At 44.5% G+C, this 22,219-nt stretch overlaps 2 protein-coding genes across 5 annotated transcripts in view; one reads left to right on the top strand and one right to left on the bottom strand.

Moving 5' to 3' along the window:
* Sec8 (Secretory 8) overlaps positions 1-7,035 on the bottom strand; it is a 102,948-nt gene extending 95,913 nt beyond the window's left edge. For all 3 annotated transcript variants that reach the window (XM_065433229.2, XM_065433230.2, XM_065433231.2), the window contains exons 1-7: positions 6,858-7,035; positions 6,564-6,604; positions 6,359-6,447; positions 6,076-6,138; positions 5,860-5,998; positions 5,653-5,741; positions 5,484-5,560 (exon numbers count right to left, since the gene is read on the bottom strand). In XM_065433229.2, coding sequence (XP_065289301.1) covers positions 5,484-5,560; positions 5,653-5,741; positions 5,860-5,998; positions 6,076-6,138; positions 6,359-6,447; positions 6,564-6,604; positions 6,858-6,929 — 570 coding nt within the window. In that variant the 5' untranslated portion in view covers positions 6,930-7,035. The remainder of the gene's footprint in view (positions 1-5,483; positions 5,561-5,652; positions 5,742-5,859; positions 5,999-6,075; positions 6,139-6,358; positions 6,448-6,563; positions 6,605-6,857) is intronic.
* A 186-nt stretch (positions 7,036-7,221) lies between these two features.
* LOC135902906 (26S proteasome non-ATPase regulatory subunit 4-like) overlaps positions 7,222-22,219 on the top strand; it is a 44,281-nt gene continuing 29,283 nt past the window's right edge. For both annotated transcript variants that reach the window (XM_065433232.2, XM_065433233.2), the window contains exons 1-7: positions 7,222-7,482; positions 7,716-7,856; positions 7,949-8,060; positions 8,173-8,259; positions 8,313-8,381; positions 8,446-8,507; positions 9,810-9,972. In XM_065433232.2, the coding sequence (XP_065289304.1) occupies positions 7,457-7,482; positions 7,716-7,856; positions 7,949-8,060; positions 8,173-8,259; positions 8,313-8,381; positions 8,446-8,507; positions 9,810-9,972 (660 nt within the window). In that variant the 5' untranslated portion in view covers positions 7,222-7,456. The remainder of the gene's footprint in view (positions 7,483-7,715; positions 7,857-7,948; positions 8,061-8,172; positions 8,260-8,312; positions 8,382-8,445; positions 8,508-9,809; positions 9,973-22,219) is intronic.

Below are 22,219 nucleotides of genomic sequence, written 5' to 3'. Positions count from 1 at the left end.
AACAAAGGGCAAAAGGAATTGTGATAATGCGCACAAACTCAAGTTATCGGTGAGAGAAATTTCAAAATACAAGTAAAATGAGAGTTACCCTCAACTCAAATTTCAGTGGCTCTAGCTGCTACATTTAACTTTACTATGACATCATAGGATGGCACGAACAGCAGCAGGGCATTAGCGGAAGTCAGCCCACCATGGTTGCCAAGCTTGCTCAGCTTGTCGATGGCAATCCATGGCCTTCGTGATCGGGTGGCACGCGTTTCGATCTCAAAGGCCATGATGTCAATACTACTAGCGGCGAGAAGTTGGAGTGGCGCCCTCTTGCGAGTGACGTCACAGCCAGGACGCTCCGGCTCCCTTGGCTGCCACATGCGCTCATTTCCTTCGGGCATGCTTGGGTATTGGCAGCCCAAGCAGCACTTATTGAAGGATAATTCGGATTATTTCTGCTGCCATATCTAAACCGCACTTTCTTCTTCAAAGCTGCATGAGTCATGAAAATTTGCAACATGGATATCACAAGCTATGTAGGGCTGAAGGAGTCTACTGGTTTCACAATGCATATATGTGCCATGTCTGTCCATAAATTTTCCTTAAAAAGAATGTCTGCAAATTCAACACTCGAAGTTATGGTACGTATAATGCTCCTCTAAACACTTAACATTCTCTTAGTACTTACCTACGAGACATTGCATTTTACATGGAAGAAAAAGCTTGGCGTTTGATGTCAACATTAAAATCCGTGTTAGAAGGGCACTGCTGAGAAAAGGTTTCATCATGATTCTTATTACTCTGGTGTGTTCTTCTAGTGAAATGTGGCCACTGTATAAATGGGTAAAATTTTAAAAAATGAAATTATGGGGTTTTACGTGCCAAAACCACTTTCTGATTATGAGGCACGCTGTAGTGGGGGACTCCGGATATTTCGACCACTTGGGGTTCTTTAACGTGCACCTAAATCTAAGTACATGGGTGTTTTCGCATTTTGCCCACATTGAAATGCGGCCACTGTGGCCGGGATTCGATTCTGCGACCTCATGCTTAGCAGCCCAACACCATAGCCACTAAGCAACCACGGCGGGTATGTATTATGCGTAAAAGGAAGAGTTAAGCGAGAATAATGTGTGAAAAGGTTTGCTATTACTTTCACTGTTCTCTGAAACAGGCATCAAGAAAACGCATTGGCTGTTAGTAACACGATGGTGCATCATGTATAGGATGTATATACTTCACGAATACCATAACAGCAATCACCTGAAAGAAATTTTTGTGGTTAAGATTGAGAACCAATCAACTGCAAGCGATGAAATGTTTCATAGTGGCCCACACTAGCCTTTATAGACAATATGGTACATCCCTCCCACAACGGAAGCAACCGACTGTAGTTATGGCGAGGCACCCATTGTCCGCGAAACACAGCTGTTCGCTACAACTTCAAATTGAAACCCTGAAGTAGTCCTTTACAGCGCCAATTACCATGCACACTGTATACTCGAGGCAGTACAGCGCAGCTTAGGGTGCCTTGAAAAGGAAAATTCAAACACATTCTGCCTCACCATGTCTCAATACTGAAGTGTTTAATTATACAAACTGAGAACTATTCGCTTCGTCAGTACATAAAAGAAACCTCGCATACCCGCCTCATAAGGAAGACACCACAAGCCTCACATGAATTCATTTTACTTTTCACCTCCACTGGGGAATAATGATATCTTAAATCTGTCCCACACTTGAGGCTTGGGCTTCCTGCTGACGGCAGCCATACAGTCCAAAAGGCATATTTCACAACATTTGGCCTGCACAGCTTGTGTCAGTTCTCCAAACAGATTTATCATGTCTGTTTCTCAAGCAAGAAACACCAGTAAATTGCTCAAGTAAGTTGAATGTGTAGCACGGAAAAAGAATAAATATCGGTACATTCCTTTTCGTGTGCTGCAAACAGCTGTAAGCTTCAATCAGCCTTATTTCAAATTATCGAGACTTAATTTAACCAATGAAGAACGGCCCAATTTTGAGAAGCAGTTAAAAACGCAAGTAGTGCCGGCAGAATCTAAACAGCCGTGTTAAGTCCTCGTGTTACTGCCGAGCGTTTCTGTGAAGAAATGAAAAAATTCGGTATTATGCCATAAACTACTCGCCGTGAGCAAACCTGTTGTAGCCGAGTAAAATCAAGGTAACTGTTGTAGAAGTCCTAGATAGCCAGCGTGTGTGATATACTTGTTGCACAGCAGCACGTATGGTATCCTAACTGGATTCTTATGTGCTATTTTATTGCTTTTATGCTTTTATTATTCACACGAGCTATTACTGCAAGGTGTAGATGCATACATGAAAAACCTGCAGTGGGCTGGTCTGAGGTCCCTGAGACTGTTGTGTTGCCTTTGAGAAATATATTGTCATCTAGGAAATAAGCTCCTTGAATAAACTCCTTGAACCATAAATATATATTTGAGAGGAATGTCACAAGTATACAAGCACAGGCAACGAGAGTGAACAAACGGAAGCACTGCAAGAGGTGCCCAGACAGCACCTGAACTGCAGCAGACAGGCGCGAGTCCATGCCTTGACATCACGCGAGGGCCGCTCGCAGTGCCCCTGCAGGTTGTTCTCAGGGCTAATGGTTATAATAGCAGCCGCAAGGTAGCTATTGGTGTACCATGCGCTTGGCATATTGATGAGTCCCCTCCCATGATCGCAACACCTTACTCATGGCTTTTAGTCACTACTAAAATAGTTGTAAAATGTATTGCTGCAGTTCTTTATGCAGCACTAGCAATACTGTGCTAATGTAAGTCACATGACATTAATAACAAATGATCATAGTGCTATTCTTCACCATCACATCTGTTGAACGAAGAGCACAAAATCGCCGCATTGTGATGCTGCTATCACTGCCGCCCAACAAGCTTTCTTGTGAGTGTTACAGGGCCCCTTTAAGAAAATAGGCAATCAGTCATGTTTACTGCTGGCAATAAACTAGGAAAGATATGTGCCACTGCACAAAGAAACAAAGAACAGCTGAACAGAAAAAGACCTGGTAGACCAGGCAGGTAAAGCCTCATTACAAGCTTGAAGACTGGTGTATAAGAGACGTTTAAACATTTTCTTTAGCTGTGGCAGCTTCTATATAAAGCAAACAGGTCTTTGCATCAATCCAATTGAATAAGCATAAATATTCATTGACTGGTGAAACTTAGTCTAACCGTCCTGTCTTCTAGTCTGTGTGTGTTACTTTGCACTACAAACGAAGAATACATGTATGTTAGTCTAACTATGGTGGCTAGAGGGGGAGGTGTCGGCATCGGAGCGCCGGAGAGGCAGCATTTTTTCAGGACGATGCGGCGGCACTGCTGTCGGCTCCGAGATGCCTCCCGTATGCTGGCTAAGGTCCGCTGCGGTTATTTGGTTCCGCTGTGAAGTGCTTTCTCGCTCCGCGGCTTCTTGGGGCGCAATACGTGCATCGGAAAATCATTTTAAAGGCTAGGTGACTTTATCACTGCAGCTGGCCTAACGTACTATGTACTAAATTTTGGTCATTTTATCGCCGCGCTTTAGCTTCACGCTCAGTGAAACACTTGTGAAACTCATAATTGCACCAAACAGAAAGCTTCCGCAGTAGGCGGTTGTTTGCAGTTTGCCAATGCCGCTTTAACATTTTAAGGGACTATTATGGGGTGCCGTATGCAGTTATGTCTGGCGTGACTTTATTAGTGCCTTGAGCTACAGGCGCTTCGCCTAATCGTCTACTGGTTGGTGCGCGCCTCAGTTGAAACGGGCCGCTCGATGAGAACCATGATTATTTCAAGTTTATTTAATTTTGCAATGAAAGGTAGAACTGTAGGCACCAATGGTCAAAACTCAGCATAATATGAGAGCGTTAAGGGAAATTTGGTTTCCAATATTAGAAACCTGCAAAGAACTAAGCTCGCGTATTTAGTACCGCTCAAATAATGCCTTAAAAAGAATATTTATTGTTAATAAAATAATGCACACGATTCTATATACATGGTTGTTAGCTCTCAAACAAACAATATGACACGAAATGGAGCGCAGATCCAATATATAATGGAGGTATATACCCAGAAACGGTGAACAAGGTGCAGTGCAAACAATAATTTGTCGGGTGGGAAATTCTGTTCAGATATGCAGATATTTCTGGGCATACAATGTGATGTGAACAATTCCTGTTTTACATATACAAATGCCTTATGTTCGTCTTGCTGATATAAACTTTGCAGTTATGCAGTTATGTTGTGCGCCTCAACTTAGGTACTTAATTTTTTCTCGCTTCCCTTGCTTCGATGCGTTCTCTCCTGCGACAAGGACGTGCAACCTCGTGATGACAAAAAGCCATATCACTTGGTTGGTGATTTCTACGCTATGCTGCGCACAGCCAACCATATTCAGATTATTTATTGACAGGCAGGAAATAAGGCCCATGATGCTGTCAGCCTTCAACTTGTTAAAGCTGAAACAATGCGTGAAGGCATCTGCCATCGCAGCAACCAAGTCCTTTAGTGCCTGAGATGGGTAAAGTAGGCCGCCTCTATCCATGTGGTTGGTAAGGCACGACTCTTCCGGAAGCAAGCGCGAGTCTTTTGCTTGAAGCAACAGCTAAAGAACACTATTCACACTTTGTTCTCATTAGCATTTTCCTGGTAACATACCCGCTAACGTAGTAGGGTATGTGAGAGTCGCTATTTGATCCCAACATTTCACGATGATCTGGCATCGCATCACAATGCTTTACCATTTCATGAACTTCATTTAGGTGGCCCACATCCAGGAGATCATCCAGCTTACTATGCATACCGACCAAATTTTTCCAGTGGCATGGGTCAAGAAGGTTACTCAGAACTTCTTATGACAAGCAAACAAAAGCACGGAAGGCGAAGCTAACTTCACCACAGACTTCATGACGCGCGCTAGGAGCCGGAGAGTTTGCTCAAACACATCACGCTAGGCATCTCGGAGACGACAAGCGCGCCACCTGTCGCTGTCATGAAAAAATGCCGCACCGCCATACGCGGTGCAGCCCAGCCGATGCTGGCACCTCCCCCTCTAGCCACCATAGTCTAACCTTACCAAGAACTCTCACAATGGCAAGTGTACTCCTAAATTTGAGGATAGCGAAGTTCTTTGCAGACACAGGAATGAAGTGCATTTTACTGTCTAGGTGCAGCTCATCAGTAAAGGTGATAGCACATGCATAAACTAGTCGTCAATTATCTTGCATCAAGAGGAATCACCATGCCTGCATCGATAGCATTTGGGGGTGTCATGTGCCCTTGTTTTATAGGTTAGTACTACCTTCCACACAGCACAACCTTTTAGTTGGATAGTTGGCGTTCGTGTTGCCCTTTTCCTTTGTTTTGTATCAGTGTTTTCTATGCCTGCCTCCGTCTTATGTCCCCATGCCATAAAATAGAATAATAAAAATACCATATCAATGAGCCCAAGTATTTAGCTTCACAGCAACAGCTTACCTCTTTCTTGAAGATAAGCTTTCCTTTCACATCTTTAAGGGCCTCAACACCTTCGAGACTTCCTTCAACAAGGTTTACTGCAAATGAACAAGGCAATGATAAAGGTGGGCCAAAGGGGCGCAGAGGCAAGTTTACGCACAAACAAGTGAACCATATAAGTCCCACTCACCAGAAGACACAAGCAGCTGTGTGGCATGAAGATATTGCTTTTTACTGAGGTAAGCATCTATCTTATCTGGCACTTCAACTAATGATTCACTGCAAATGAAAGCAAGAACACAGACAAGAGAGCTAAATGGCAAGAAAAAAAGATGGTCACACAATGGCAACTGCATATGAGAAGATCCACTGGCCCCTTAATATTTTACTAACTTACATTTCTTCAAGAAGTTGGAGTACATGCTTGTGCTCCACAGCCTCAAGCCAAAGCTTTTTTAGTTCATCTCGTTTGCAGTGGAGAAGAGTTTTGCAAGTTGTCAGCTTTTCCTTGATACATTGCACTTTGCTCCGTGATGCTGTAATAGAAGTGCCTATACTTCAGCACTGCATAAAAATCATCAAAAGCATGTGCTGAAAAAAAAAAAAAACTTGCCTGATATTCGAGATGATATCTTACTAAAATCTTGCATTGCACGTGTGAGGTCCTCCTTATTTTCTGTAAAAACGTCGTTACCTTCCTCGATTAGTAAAACAGGAGAAATTCTACATTCCATGCTATATATACAATAGAAATTAATCCTCACTCGTAGAATGTAAATAAACCTTTAAAGATGGGAAATGTATGTGCAAGACGTTGCAAATGGAACGTTTTCTTGTAACTCATACACTTAAACAAATATCACACGATACGTGTTCTGACGATTTCTATTACTCACGTGCAACCAAGTCATCCAACTTTTGATCGCTACGTTTAAAGTCCTTCTCAAGTTTCGCTTTCTCGCGATCACGATCGGCACTGTTTTGGCTGTCAAGTAGGAGAAAAGGGCGGAAACGGCACAGTCAGTAGGTAACAGCAAAGAAAAGCTAATAAATTCTGCGAAACAGCAATGTGCTGTGAAACTGTATGCAATACATTTATACCTGGCAGAGAGCGACCTGATAACCGATATAAGCAGGCCATTCTGAAAAGAAAATGACAGAAAGGGCGTATTCAGTACTTCGCGTGTGACCCAGACAGGGCTTTAACAAACAAGACCACAACTCCATCATCTGCTGGGAATATCACACACGTCCCGTATTAAAATGGTTCATTTAGGGAACCGCCGTGCGCAGCAAAAGATGCACTACGAAGGCAATAAAATGATCAGAGTCCTCTGATCACACGTCCCCGCCTACAGCGTTAGAATGCAACTATCGACAAAAACAAATTGTTACCGAGTCTTTCGTTGTCTTGAATGTTCTCGGCGGCCGCACAGGACCACCCGATGAAGTGACATAGTTTGCCATCTTTCTGAAACGTGGTCAAGATAGCATTGAAGTTCGATTCGACGTTTCGCCACAAGAGCTCACGCCGGCGCAGACACCTAAAATTACGCCATTTTCTCGATGGCCGTTTCAGCCGCCGGTGCTAGAGCCGATAACTCCAGTACTAAAATATATATATTAATATAAAACTATTTCAAAATAAAACATATTAAAACACAAGAGAAATTATAACCAAACATGAAACTTTTTAGTGAACTAAAAGTTTTATCATCAACATGTTTTAATTTGTGTGCGAAACTCTCTAAAGCTTTTCTTTTTCGTTGCTGCCCGTCATGCTGCCCGTCGTTCACGGCAGGTTCACGCCGTTCACGCACGCAACTCCGTACCCGCGGTACCCGCTGCGTCAGTTTGCTTGGTTTGCTGGCCGGATCGAATAGCTGGTAGTTGCTTTACTGGGCCTGACTGGGCCTGGGCCCTGCTACGACGACAAGCAGTTGCTTGGAGGCGCATAGAAGTGCAGCGGTGGCCGTCCGGCGAGTTCGGCCAAAATGGTCCTCGAAAGCACTGTCGTTTGGTGAGTCGCGGCGAATGTTGATTTCGTCGTGTTCCTACGCAAAGTATCAACGTTTCTTTTCCTAGGACGAATGTTTTGTAGCATAGAAATTTCTTGTACCGTTAGCGGGATTCGCTGCTATTCATTGAAGCGGCGTCATGACTTGCACTACGAGTGCGAGGCTTAGCACTATTTATTACTGAGAAATATTACGGGAACCTCAATTCTATCTCTTCTTTCTCTTTTTTTTTCAGTGTTGACAATAGTGAGTACATGCGGAATGGCGACTTCATACCAACACGCCTACAGGCGCAGCAGGAGGCTGTTAGTTTGGTGTGCCACTCGAAGACCCGATCCAACCCGGAGAACAACGTTGGCTTGCTGACACTAGCAAGGTAAAGATGTTACCTCGTCGACGAGAATACAAAGTAAAAAAAAAACGTTGCCTTCTCTTCTGTAATCACTTTTTTCCCCTTTATCCGTGCAGTTCTGAAGTATTAGCTACGCTTACCACTGATGTTGGACGCTTGCTATCGAAACTTCATCAAGTCCAGCCGAAAGGAGATATCAATTTCCTGACAGCTATCCGTATCGCACACGTACGTTTTAAGTTTATGTGGGGCTCGTGAGCTGTCACGGGGATTCTTGTGCAGCCGCCGCTTTCTGCTTGCTTGGTGGTGCGGGATTGAGCCTGCTCAATTTTTTTTGCAGCTCGTGCTCAAGCATCGCCAAGGCAAGAACCACAAGATGCGTATTGTAGTGTTCGTCGGCAGTCCTATCGAGACCGATTCGAAAGAGGTGTGTGTGTTGTCTGGTGACCATGCTTTTCTCTAACTGTAAACCTCTTTCAGCTTACCAAGCTCGCAAAGCGGTTGAAAAAAGAAAAAGTGAACGTAGACATTGTGAACTTTGGAGAAGACGTAAGTAGCGTTTTTTCAGTGCCTCTTGGTTTTATATTATGCTAATGCTTCTTCTACTTCATAGAACATCAACACTGAGAAGCTGGCAACTTTCATCAACACTCTGAATGGAAAAGATGGCAGTGGGTATGTTCTGTTTTACAAGTGCAAGCATAGGGAGAATATCGCAAATTATTCAGACGGTTTGATTAACTATTGACCAGTTGAAAAAGGGTAAATCCTTAAAGTGGAAACATTACAGACAGCATAAATGAGGTAAACGGTTGTGAGAGATGACTTGCAGATTAATGTTTTCTTATCTTTGATATAGTTGGGGCTGTTCACTCTCGTGTTCAAAATTTGTTGCTGAAGGGCAGTCTTGCAAGTATTCAGGATGAGTGAGCTTTTTCCAAAAGCTATTTGGCATTTTGAGCTCCTTAGGTTTCTCGTCATTTAGTGTAATAGAAGGATTAGAAAAAGAGGAAAGACGGTATTGAACCGGCCACCAAATGCATGGTAGTGAAGCTGTCTGGTTTAAGGCCATATCGTGCAATAAGTGCATGCATTCAGCATGCAATTTGCATTCCTACACCATCTCTTGCCAAAGGAGAAATTGGGATAAAGAAACGGTCCATTGCATGAAGGTTACCCCTTTTTATACCTTTTCTTTATTTCAAATACATTCTGCCTTGTTTTTATGTACTCGACAACATTCTCAATTTTTTTCTTCTCACCCGTAGAAAGACTAGTTCGTCTCATTTCTATCAGCAGTTGGTATGTTAAATTTATTAACCCCTTAACTGTTGTGACAAATTATGAAAAAAAATTGTTGAGTCATGGTGGATTATTTTCTTGTCATAATTACAAGAAACTCACAAAAAACAAAATTGACAAAAATTCACGAGTTAGCTCGCCATCAGCACCAGCAAACGCTCATTGTGATGGCAAGCTATCACGTCATTGGCAGTTAAGGGTTTAAGCGGTTATAAACTCAGTAGTATGGACACATAATTTCTTATTGTACAGTTCGTTTGGTCTGCTACCCTAATGAATAGGGGAACATCAAAGGCTGTGCACAAGTTCTGGCATGCTATGTTATTAAAAGCACAGTGACGAATTCCACTGTACAGACATGGAAATACACCTCCTTGGGTATCTTTTAGTCTTTGCCATGTGCATTTGGGGCACCGAGAATTTCTTTGGGACAGATGTGTTGGATCTCTTGACATGGCATAGGCGATATTGTATGGGTATTGTCACTTTTTACAGTGAGCATGAAGGCTATACTTATGTTGCTTGGAATCTCTGGTGCCTTTTGCCCTCATCGTAGTGGCAAAATGTGCATTGACTCTGAGCAAGCATTTACGTAACTATTTTTTTGTAGCTTCTGGTACAACTTGTATTGCAACAGATACTATAGTGTACTCTGTACATGAACCTTTCCTGCAGTTCCCACCTAGTGACAGTACCACCAGGCCACCAGACTCACTTGTCTGATGCACTTATCAGCTCTCCAGTGATTCAAGGCGAGGATGGCACAGGTGGCATTGGCTTGGGTGTTGGTGGCTTCGAATTTGGTGTAGATCCAAATGAAGACCCAGAACTAGCCCTGGTAAGCATCAGTTTCAAAGAGAGTAGTAATGTATAGAACCTGTGCCTGTGCGATTCTAGTGAAATAGCACATCAGTAGCTAATAGTGGCTACATTCAGGTTGAAAGCATGTGTTGACCATCTTGTTGACAACTGCTTTGATCCTTTGTTTCAATTGTCATCTGCCAGCTTTGTTTGCCAAATGGTCATTACTGTGTGCACTGCAAAACTTGCTTGAAATTCTTTCAGTTGGTGCATGAAATGTATGATGGTTACTCTCGTTCCATAGTCCTAACATTTTTTTTTTTTAAGGTGTTTGGGGGGAGGGTGTAAATGATAGTTACACTGGATGCATAGCGCGCAAAGGACAATCCACAAAGACTAGACAGGACAAGCACTAGTCTTTGTGGATTCTCCTTTGTGCGCTATCCTTCCAGTGTAACTATGTTTCACCAACCAGCCCAAGCCTATACAGTGAAACCTCGTTAAACCGTAGTTGGCCAGAGCTTGGAAAAAGTAGGTACTAAACGGTAGTATTGTTTAACCGAAATTGCATGAGATCGCCCACTTACCTGTCGAAAATGGAACTCGGAGAGAGTGCGATGAAAGGGGAAAAAAACATGCAGTACCGTATTAACTCGCATAATGATCGCACTTGCGTAAAGATCGCACTCCTGAATTTTGTCATCAAAATTCTATTTTTTTTTTATTTCCCGTGTAATGATCGCACCTCGAACTTGCCACAGCGATATGTCGTGTTCCAAGTCTAGCTAATAATGATCGCGCTTACCATCTGTCTAATGCTACGCGAACGACTCTTCAAGACAAACCAAGCAGTCTGCATGCACCAAACATTCTTAAACAGGTGGCCCATTTCATTCCTTTCATCACTTTCCGCACTTCCATGACAAAAGAAAAAAACTACAACCACACTTGCCTTTATTATGTGTAGGCTTTATAATGGTTGTGGTCAACAACAACAAAAAAGGCGCCTTTCGATTCTTCTCGTCTGCACTCGTGGGCACGCAACAAACCGCGAGCGGCAACGATAGCAGGCATGTTTACACTGATAGGTTAGAAGTGTACCCTATTCATATGCCGACGCTTGTAACACAGCTAAGATATTTACCCACGCGGAAACGTGCCGTATTAGGATAGTAGTGAAGACAAATTCCGCAGCATGCCTGCCATGTGTTTGTCACTGGCAGCTAAGCGTGCCCATCTGTTTCTGTCCCCTCAAAGTGGACATGGCTACGTTATTGCCGCAAACTTGCCGATATTAACAATATTCATTACAGATACGGAAGAACTGTTTCAATGCATGTAATGTAAGAGTACGAGGTTCATTAGTGAAAACCGAGCAAAAATAAGTTATGACATCGGTACGCTGATTAAGGGGAGACGCGGGTCGAAAAACGGCGATTTTCATTAAAAAAGTCAGTTTTCTGTTTTCGACTGTTTCAACAAGATTGATCCCTCCTCTTTCATATATAAAGAAATCAGAGCCGTAAATGATCGGTAAATTATAAATAAACTCGGTGAAAGCACTCGAGGTGACAAGAAAAGGTGCAAATCTGGCCCATTTTCCAGCGCGTGATGCGTCAAATCGCGGCGTCGCAAGCCATTGGGCTTGTGCAAGGCAGTAGGCCTACACTTTTTCTCTCCGAGGACGGCTTTGCCGCGTCACAATCTCCCCGGGAAGTAATAATAAAAACAACATTTCTCCGCCGAAACCAAGCGCTTTCGCTAGATTTTTAACTCGCGTGGTGCGATTCCAGCCACGCCATTGGCTGCTAGCGCGCGACGCGGCCGCGGGTTGTCTGCTCTTTCTGCGACGCGCCGCTCTCTCGACGTGTTCCCAGGCTTTCGGCATTTTTCTGCTCCTTGTTTCGATGGATCCCGTGAAGAAACGCGATTTTTGATCTCGAACGTATCGGTCGAAGCACAAGTTCAAGGGGACTCGCCGCAAAGTCAAGCGGCGTGCAATGGAGACGTCCGCGGCAGCTAAGCCTAACCTAGGTGACGGTGACGCTTTCGACGGTTCAGAGCCGGCCGGCCGCTCAAGTTTCGTTGACAGCGCAGACGAATTCGTCAGCGCATCGGATAAAAAGTAGATAATCTTCGACAATCAAGATAGGAGCGGCGAGGAGACGGCAAGCACCTTTATCTGCGAGATCGGCGTCGGAAACGTGAGCGCCGCGGCATGTCCGGCGTGCGGACGGCACGACCTTTTTCTCCGCGAGTTGGCCAAAAAACGGAAACGACTCGCGTCGTTTTTGGGGTTGTGTTGAAACAATTTGCAGCGTGTACCACGTCCGTTATCTCGTCAACGTATTCGTCGCGGCGTGCATCTCCGGTAGACGACGCTAACGGTGGAGCGCGCCCTTTGGTCAGCCCAAGAGAGAGTTTCGCCGTGAATATCAAGGCAGTAGTTGCAGCGCGTGCATTTAGAGCTGGACACAATCAACTCGTCTGATTTTGTGCAGTTCTTGGTTTACCAAAACCGATGCACCATAAATCGTTCACCGCCATAACAAAGAAAGTGCATCTTGCTGCTACAAAAGCAGTGGCTGAACTTGGAGTTGGCTCAGAAAGTAACAGCACAGGAAGTGGGTCAGCATGGTGCTCACGAAGACTCTATGAGAGAACAACATATGGCGCAGGTGAATTCTAAAGTAGTGCACTGGATCTAGATACCCTGGCCTGCATTATGTGCAATATTTATATAGATTTCAGCGCTACAACACAAATAAAGAACTTTTATAACTTTCAATCATGTTTTTCTCAGCTTCATATTTTTGGCCAAACATGGCTTTTGTGCACGACATTTGATGTACTTATTGTGGTCCAATCAAGACCAAATTTGGTGTGCATCATCTTTAAGATGTGTAGAATGCACTGGTCTAGGTTTTAGTGCAACCAGTTTATTTTTAAGAATGGCAATGTTCAATACCCTTGGGTACCAGTCACTGAAAACGAAGCATCAGATATGAAATTCTCTCAAAATGTTGCCTGTCAAGGGAAATGCATTATCTTGGTTATTAGCACTCACTGGAGTGTTGGGGACAAGAAACGCCATCTTGCACTGCTATATCATGCCAACTGCTAGGTCCAGTAGCTGCACAAACATGCACTGTTTCTCACTTATGCATGGCACTTAGGATATGAAAGCATCGAGCTATCCTAAATCTAAAATCAGATTTGTAATGAGGATATCAAGCTATATAAGTGGTACAATTTTCATTTGCCTAGCAATAATATTTAAAAAGAAAGGTTTCTGAGGAGCGTCTCCCCTTAACTGGAGCATGAGACACATTCGAGTTGATCAACGCGAAGCTATGACATGAAGCACGTTTAAGTGATAAGTTCCAGAATTTGCTAGGGTTATCACGCAGAATGCTCAGCAGTTCCTGGTAGAAATATTTGCGTTTAGATTGCCTCAGCAAACTTGTGTGTTCCCGCAATACCGTAAAGTATTTTTCCCAAAAATTACAGAATGGTAAGGACGTTTTTGGAATGTGAAAGTGCAGAAATAACACCATAACTAGTTACCAGATCAGGTGACTCAGCACCTAACCATCTTTGTGCTTCTAGACCTAATGTTTCATTTTAACTCATTTTGCAATTCAGTACTATAATCAAATCTCAACCTGCATTTCATGATTCCAATTTTCTACCAATGAATCCAATTCAGATTCAGATTTATTGGTTCCAAAAACAGAAGTAATTACATGACAAATATACAGATTCGTCATGTAATTACTTTTGACTCTGTAGATATTCAAGCTATCAAGCTAAAACAATCATCCTCATAGGGTGTCACCAGAATTGCTTCCAAATTGCTGCAGAATACTACAGTGTATACGGTTAAACCTCGATATAAGTAACTTCAATATAACGAAATTTTGAATATAACGAAGTATTTAACTTTTCATAACCTCTTGTTCATAGAACACCATGTGTTTAGGCCCTCAATATATGTGTGTGTGTGTGTGTGTGTGTGTGTGTGTGTGTGTGTGTGTGTGTGTGTGTTGCCGCTTTGCTATTGTTGGTGCATGTCTCGGCTGTGCATGGCTGTAAGCATGGCTGAGCACATTCGCAGCCGCGCACCGTTTTTTAGAGGTAATCTTCCGCGTGTGCAAAGAGTGGGCGTGTCAAGACGGCATGGCATCATGTTAACTGTGTTCGGGGGTGTTCAGTATTGGAGGTTGTGTAATCCCGAATTTCGGTGACTCGGAGCGAGAGGCAGACGAAGCGTTCACTCCCCGCTGCCAGTGGTTTTCATGATAGCGTCCTCCTAGTGCGGGCGATGCGATCAACTCTAGGACGGAGTGCATGCGAAAGTGTGGCGGGCTTTGCTTAATTCTTAACACTGATGTGAAGATCTTGTCGACGTGGCATGAAATGTGTCATTTGTCGCCAACTCCCAAATTCGTCAAAATAAATTGTTTTCTCACTCAAACTTGCTTTTTTCAATTGCCCCTTAGTTCAGAAAATTCTGCGGCCCCTTTCCATGTAAGAAAAATCGATCGGTGACTGTACTTGTTTGCATAAAAGGTCGAATTTCAGTACAACAAAATTTCGATATAAACAAGATAATTGTCGATTTTACCTACTTTGTTATATCGAGGTTTCACTGTAATTAATTAAAGCACATCCTCACCAACTTTCTAAACGAGTTACTTACCCACATATTGGAAAACGGGCAAGCGATTCCACATTGTAAATCCGGAAATACACAACGAATCCATTGCCCTATTTTTCCTACATTAGTAACATACCAGACATTTGAGGTTCCCTTGGATAGGAATTTTCTGCCCAGCCCGTACTGGTTTTCGTAAGTCTCTCTTGTAAAACCATTGTACTGATGTCCACTATCTACTTGCATACTTTCCTAGATTCTAAAGGGCATTGTAACACTGTATATCTGTTTCTTACTAAAATGGGCGCCACAACATGGACTCCCATGTTTTTCACTGAATTGAATTCCTTACTAATCAATCCTGGTATGTGTCCGCTAATGAAACTGATTCTAGGCCCTGAAGTGCCTCAGGGCTCCATACTAACACCTGTTTTCTTCATTCTGAGATGACCCTCTTTGCCCAAAGGTGTGTACCGTATTTACTTGAATGTAACGCGCACTTTTTTTCCAGTAAAACATTTCGCGTGCGCGTTCGAATCGAGTATGACCCTAAATTTGTGTTACCATATCGCCATTGGCATTTCCAGATGGCTGCCTAGTACACGCTTTAAGGGGGGACGTGGCAATAAAAAAAAAAAATTTTATTTATGGGAGAAAATTGACGAAATTTGGCATGTAGGTATGATTTGTTATGGTGATATAACTGAAATCAGTTTTGAGCTATCTACTATAGTTCCCGAGTTAGAACACTTGACATCCTCTAATGGTCATGCCCCAAATTAATTAATTAATTACACATAAGTTTGTCAAGATTTTCATACCAGCATGTTCAAAAAAGCCCATTATGTGCAATAAAGCTATTGGTTTATTTTTTAAATGCCGAAATAAGCACAAAATCTTCTTTTGAACTTTTCTCTGCATGTTGTCTTACTAATGACCTTTGCAAAAAACTTATTATAAATTTTTTAATGAGGTGCAGGTGAAAATGGACAGCTTTATTGCACTCATCAATGTTTCACGATCTAAGTGCAAAAAACAGAATGATTGTCTTTATTCGTTGTGAAATTGCACTGGGATTACTGAAAGCAACTGCACAAAAAGTGAAAGCTGAGAAAACGGGGCCCAAAGTTTTATTTGCTGGAAACATAAAAATATTTACTTTGGGCACCTAAAACCCGCCTGGAATGTAGTCCTTTGACAGTGAGGACACATTTCCTTTACATTTTGAGATAATTTTTCGCTTCTTTACAGCAGTTTCATGTGCCTTCGTTGCCTTTTTGATACGTCGTGCTTCCTTTTTAGCAGCCCGCCGCAAATGATGACTCGGGAACCACGTCGTCGGCACACTCTCATTCTTTCAAAAGCAGAAATTTCCTCTTTGTTGCAGAGGTAGATGACAGCGCATTCAAAACATCCGCTCTTGTCCCCGCTCGTTTCGCAATCTCTTCATTCGTGAGAACTGGAGCTGAAATCCGCAGCTGAATATTTGACGCGACGTCTGCTCTTGCCGATGTCACATTGCCGTCACGACCACGTGCGGGTGCGCGTTCACCATCGCACGCGGGCGCGTCGTCACCACAGCCCACAGTCGCGTTATCGCCACCGCACCCGGTCACGTCGTCAACACAGCCCACGGTCACGGCACGCGGTCGCGTCGTCAGCACTGCACGCAGACGCGCTTTCCCGATCACCCGCGTGCGCCGGTCGCACCTAGTCGACGCGGGCAGCGGCATCCGCTTCTGCGGGTAGTTTTCGCCTTCTGTTCCACGCCTTTCGTCGTTTTCCGTACGCGTGGGCCGTTCGGAACTTGGCTCCTTTGGGGCTCATCACGGAACACGCACGTTAGGGTAATTTGGCTGCCACAATGGGCAAACACAATGAACGGAACGCGCAAGGCGCTACTGCGCCAATGCGCGCGAATGTGTTTCGCGGGCAATTCAAATGAACAACAGCCAATAGGAGCGCTCCATGTTCCCCACGTGACTACTGCGCCCAATCACGATGCCGCTTTTACCTCTTTTTCGCTCGCGTTTGCCGGCGTTATTTTTCAGGGGAGAAATTCGGCGCTGCGGCTATCTTGAGCTCCGATCTCTCCTCTTTACGATGATGCCAAGATGGCGGCGCTGCGTCATCAGATAGCCGAGCTATCTGCGGTGCGACGGCACCTTCCGAGGCCCAATTTTTTCGCAATTTTGATAACGGCGCTCTAGGAAAATGCTGTTTTCTCGATTTCTACCGCGTACATTGTTATAATATTTCACCACGAGGTAAAAGAAGGTCCGAGGATTGCGAAAAAAAATAAATCGGAAAATTGAAAATTTTGACAATTTTGACCACTTCAATTGCCGCGTCCCCCCTTAAGCCTAGCTGCTGTAGCTTCCTCCACATGCTCTAGTACATGTGCTTTGGTTAGTCCACTGTCCGTCTTCCCGTTTTCTGCGTTTGCTCTATCAGCATGGAAGTGCCGACTGCAAAGACAGGCCGAGTGTTCATCATGATGCCGCAATCAAATGGGAAGTGATCACATGTGCAGAGAGACAGAAATCAGGCCGCATCATGGGCGTTCGGAGTTCCCGAAACTTGCATGCGAGACTGGCGCAAACAGGAGAGGCGCTCTACTCCGGTGGCTGCTGCGCAGACATGGCCACACAGCCCCTATCTTAAAAGCGATCTGCGATGGAGACAGTCTATGCATCTAGACGCACCACGCTTTGTTCTCGTCGCCTAGTTCACATTGAAGCAAGAGACCTAATGAAGGTCAATTTGCTCGCTTCTGCAGTCTCTCACTCCAGTGTTCTGATAAAAAGTTTCCATGGTCATTGAGTGAGGCGTGTTCATGTTTGCTTGTGCGTACGTGACACCATGGTTGATAATTTTGTTAGTAAGCAAATGTTTGAAAGTTTATACGGCCATTGAAACTTCCTTTTGGTATAGCTGTCTACTAATTTGCTATTGCAATCAATGCTTCGCCTTTCAGATAAAACTGACCTTTTTTATTTAATGCAACTTTAGTGCAGTGGGAATAAATCTGTTTCCCCAAATGAGAGAAAGTTCTATTTCTGTTTGATGGAATGAGGCGCGCGTTACTGTAAAGGACATTTCTTCTTTTTTTTTTTTAGGTCACGGCAAACAGGTGCATGTTACACTGGTGGGAGCGTTTTTTTTCCCCCTTTTTTGTTCACGGAAAATGGTCTAATGTTACAGTCGAGGGCGCGTTAAAATAGGTTAAAGGAGTACTGACACAAAAAAAATCCATGTGGTTTTTTCTGCTTTAATAAGTAGTTAATGACCCAGTAATCACGGCACGAGACCTCATTTACTTCAGAGCGCGACAGGTAATTATCTGCAGTCTTTTTTGTAGCGACCAGTCCAAGTTTCGGTTTCAGAGAGCAACGAAACGGTCCACCAGGAGTGTAAACAAAGTGGTCACGTGTTCGCAAAAAGCCATGACGTATGCTTTGCCGCGCAGCCAGCGTGCGGCGCGCCGGCACGCGAGCTTCGTGTTGCTAGTCGTCTGCTACGCCTGCACGTGGTTTGCCATGTCCTCGCCATTATCGTCGTCCTCGTTTTCGTCATCCAGCGGCGACAATTTCCTGCATGTGGGAGTTGCCGCCGTATTAGACGTCACTGGAGAGCAGCGACTCGGATATTGCGGCCGGCGACGGCGAGCACGTGTAAAGCCGCATGGCAGCCAACGAAAATTTGTGACGTAGCCACATGACGTAGCGTTTTCTTGGCTATTTACAGACCCGGGTGATGTCAATGTCGCGAGGTGCTCTGTTTTACGGTTGGCTGCGCGCACGTACTTTAAAATTTATTTTAAATATGTTCTAAGCGATACTCGCCGCTGATATTTTACACACGATGTGTGTGTGACCCACTAAATCGATCTCACAAGTTATCTCGACTTCAAATTTTTGTGTCAGTACTCCTTTAAATACGGTAAGCAGGGGGTTACAACGTGGAAAAAAACAGACCTTCATTAAATACAGCACACTTGTTCGCAAGACAGTCGATACCACTCTGCTATAGTTCGAGCAAAAAAAAAAGGAATTAGGATAAAGGTTTGTTCTAGTCCATTATTCTTGAATTTTAAAGTGAGGATCAACAAGAGAGGGGGTTAATCGAGGGGCCCAATTTTTATGTCATATCATAAGAAGCCAACAAACACTGACACCAAGGACAACATAGGAAAAATTATTTGTGCTTAATAAAATGAAATATAGAAACGATAAATTAATCGAAATGAAAGTGGATAAAAAGACAACTTGCATCAGGTGGGGAACAATCCTACAACCGCCAAGGGCTCAAATCGCCACAGGCACATCCGAAATAGCTCTTAAGGCCTACTAGTACACTTCGCGTATTAGTGGTACTGTGAAAGGAGACAGGTGCACGCATCTATAATTAAGGATTAAGGAATACATGCACTGTCCCATGTCAATTGCCTCTTCCCACTCTTGGTATGCTTCACCGCATAAAACTGCTGTATTAAGGCGAAGCTGACTTTCGGTAACTGGCAGCAATTTTACAAATGCTAGTAGGTACAGCGGGGCGTGGAGTTCCTTGTGCTGCTCGACGTTTCTGCGCAGGCGCGTTAAGAGTGGGTGCGAGAGAGAAAATCTGAGGGCCTTTGCTCCTTGAATATGTTACTGCCTAGGAACTACAGAGGAGGTTTTTAGCTCGTGTTGTATGCATTTTAGCCCTTACACATGCCGGCATTGTGGAGTGCGGTCGAGTTTGTTTACACTCCGTCGCTGGCTCCCCGCGCGGTAAGGCAGTGGGCATGGATGCCCCATTTGGTGATCGCTGTGTCTGAAGGGGCAAGGTTCTGACTGGTGTTGTAAGTCGCGGTCGCTTTTTTGTCGCTCGGATTACATTTTTTCCAAGAACTGCTCCAGGAGGGCACATGTCCCCGGCAAATGGAGACCTCAAGCCCTAGCCAGACGTACACGCTGGCACGCGGCCGCACGCACCCCGTCTGAGCGCGTACGGCATCAGGCGCGGAGGCTGCATCGCGTATCGACGCACGGCGGCGTGGAGGCCTTGCATCGCTAGGTTTTTTGTGCCTGCGCCGGAAACAGCCGCCCGCGTCCCCTGCCCGACGTACCTCACGTGACCACGGCGAACCAACGTGACTTCCGGAAAGATTCTTCGCGCGGCGTGCAGGCAAGCCCGAGCATGCTGTGTGCGTTGTGATAGGAGTTCCGCGCCGGTTTTGGTATTTTATTATGGTAGCCGCTGAAGTCTTCAGCCGCAATGGCTGCATTAATAATGAAATGTACATCGCCGAAGTTCGGCACATGGCACGCGAGTGATGCTATGCCGATGCTGCTGCAGGTTTCACCAAGTTCACTATACTCGTATTAGGTCGCAGTTGACCAGACTGAACCACTGGAGTCCTGTAATATCTTTTCTCAAAACATAAAAACAAATTTTAAGTTAGCGTATTCTGTTTTATTGCCATCTTTAGCACATTGCTTAATGTGACCGTTAAGCGAAGGCAGGGCTGCCTTCAACACAGGAACCTAGCAACACTGCGCCGCCGCGACTGAACATGCGACGACGCGTGGTGACTCGTGCATCGTTTGTGTGCGCGCCCTCTTCCTTCGTCGGACGCGATGCGATGTCGAGTGAGCGTGGCACGTGCGGACGCGTTCCTGCGCGTACGTCTGGTTGGGGCTTCAGGAGAGCACCTGAGGTTGTAATAAAGCAGGTGGCGCAGGATCTCCAGGGCACCCAAGAGGAGCGGTGAGATCAAATCTGGAAGCAGGGTGGCCCGTATGTTGGGGCCGCGGAGGCTGAAGCGTGCCAGGGAGTGTTCGCATAAAAATTTGGCTGTCCGCAATAGCGAACAGCCAATCTTATACACCCCTGGCACGCGCAGGCCTCGGCGAACCCGAACGCACGGACCAGTCCGGGTTCTGTCTTTGGTGTCCCCATTGCTGCTTTGGTGTTCTGGAGGCGCCGCCACTAATGTGAAATAGTGACACATAGTTTCAATTAATAAAGAAACATAATTGAATAAAGATTGAATAAATATAATTACGTCCAGCTGCCAACTTGTGACGTTAAGTTCAGCACTAACGCACCCCGTGACCTCTACAGGCATGCCCAGGGACAAACGCATACAACACGCGCTAAGAAACTCCTCAGCAGTGCCTAGGCAGAGTCATATATTCAAGCAGCAAGTCTCCACATTTTCTCTCTTGCACCCGCTCTTACTCGCGCATGCGCGCAGATGTCCAGCGTCTCCACAAGTGCCACGCCCCTTTGTGCCTACTAACAATTGTAAATGAACCAGCATTATGTGACGTGTCATGCTTTCCAAGCTTCGAAGCCATTGGCAAGGATTGCAAAGACGAAGTTGGCACCATTGCTAACAGCGGAAATTGTTTTAATAAAAAACATGGCACCGAACAGCAAGACTGCTTGGTAGCGAACGTTGGAGTAGCTAGGCCTAGCGTTGCTGCGGAGTGGCTGCGGTGCCCAACGGATCTGCATGCGAGAGCAGCTGTTCAAGGCGGCGAAATAATCAGAATGGCGGCGGCAGTGGCTTTCATCAATGCCATTTCAAACCTGCAATCATGGTAAAAAGTCTGGAAGATAGTACAGTGAAGAGTTTTTGCGTCCAAAATTTCAAACATTCATATACATTGACTGCGGGGTACCGTGGGGGTGCCGCGAAGGCATCTGAATTAGCAGGCATGTCCAATAAATCGGTTGTTCACTGTATTGGGGCATGGTAACCTACTCTTTTGACCTAAGTTACCAAGTAGACTGTATTTTTAGACTTCCAAAAGGCCTTGTGGTTACCATAAATTATGTCTGCATTCATCCTACTATAGTCGATTAGATCAGAAATTATTTGGCTGGGCAAATGCAGCATGTCTTAATCAAGAGTTAAATCAACTGGTGTCGCTTTAACTTCTGGCATACCCCAAAGATCTTTGGGGCCGTTATTTTTAGTTCATGTTATGGATACTGTGCAAGGACTTTAGTGTAAAGTGCGATTGTATGCAGATTACTGCGTAAAATAGATAATCGAAATGATCATGTTAGCTGCCTACAAAGTGATTTAAACACACTTCAAGGTTGATGCTTAAAGTTTGGCATGTTTTTAAACAGTGCAAAGTGTGAACTCGTGTCTTTCACGCATAAACGCCTCCCTGTGAGACGAGATTATAATTTGGATGGACTGCCTCTTGAAAATAATTTTCATAATACCCTCAAAAGTTTAAAAGAACAGCTTCACAACACAAATGTGTGCACAGTACTCCAGTACATTTAACGCAGCTTAAGACCCTCAAGTCTCTCTTACAAACTCGGAACGCATTCAAAACTGCTATGCTAGGTTGGTTTCTGGAAATCGCAACTTCCACAGCAAACTAGAAGAACGGGGGTTAACCGAGGGGCCCGATTTTCATTAATCATATCCAGGGTTTGCACGGGTCCTTGAAAACGTTGAAAACCCTTGAATTTGAAAATGTGATTTTCAAGGCCTTGAAAACCTTAAAATATTTAGTGTTGCCTGAAAACCCCTTCAATTTCGTGATGACAGTCATTGGCACCGTTCAGCGATTGCCCATTGATCAACTGGCCACATTGAAAGCGAGGGTTGCCTCCC

This window comes from Dermacentor albipictus, chromosome 1 (genome assembly GCF_038994185.2).
Source record: "Dermacentor albipictus isolate Rhodes 1998 colony chromosome 1, USDA_Dalb.pri_finalv2, whole genome shotgun sequence".
NCBI lineage: Eukaryota > Metazoa > Arthropoda > Arachnida > Ixodida > Ixodidae > Dermacentor > Dermacentor albipictus.
Note: the sequence above shows the minus strand (reverse complement) of the source record. Positions and strands in the feature narration are given on the sequence as shown.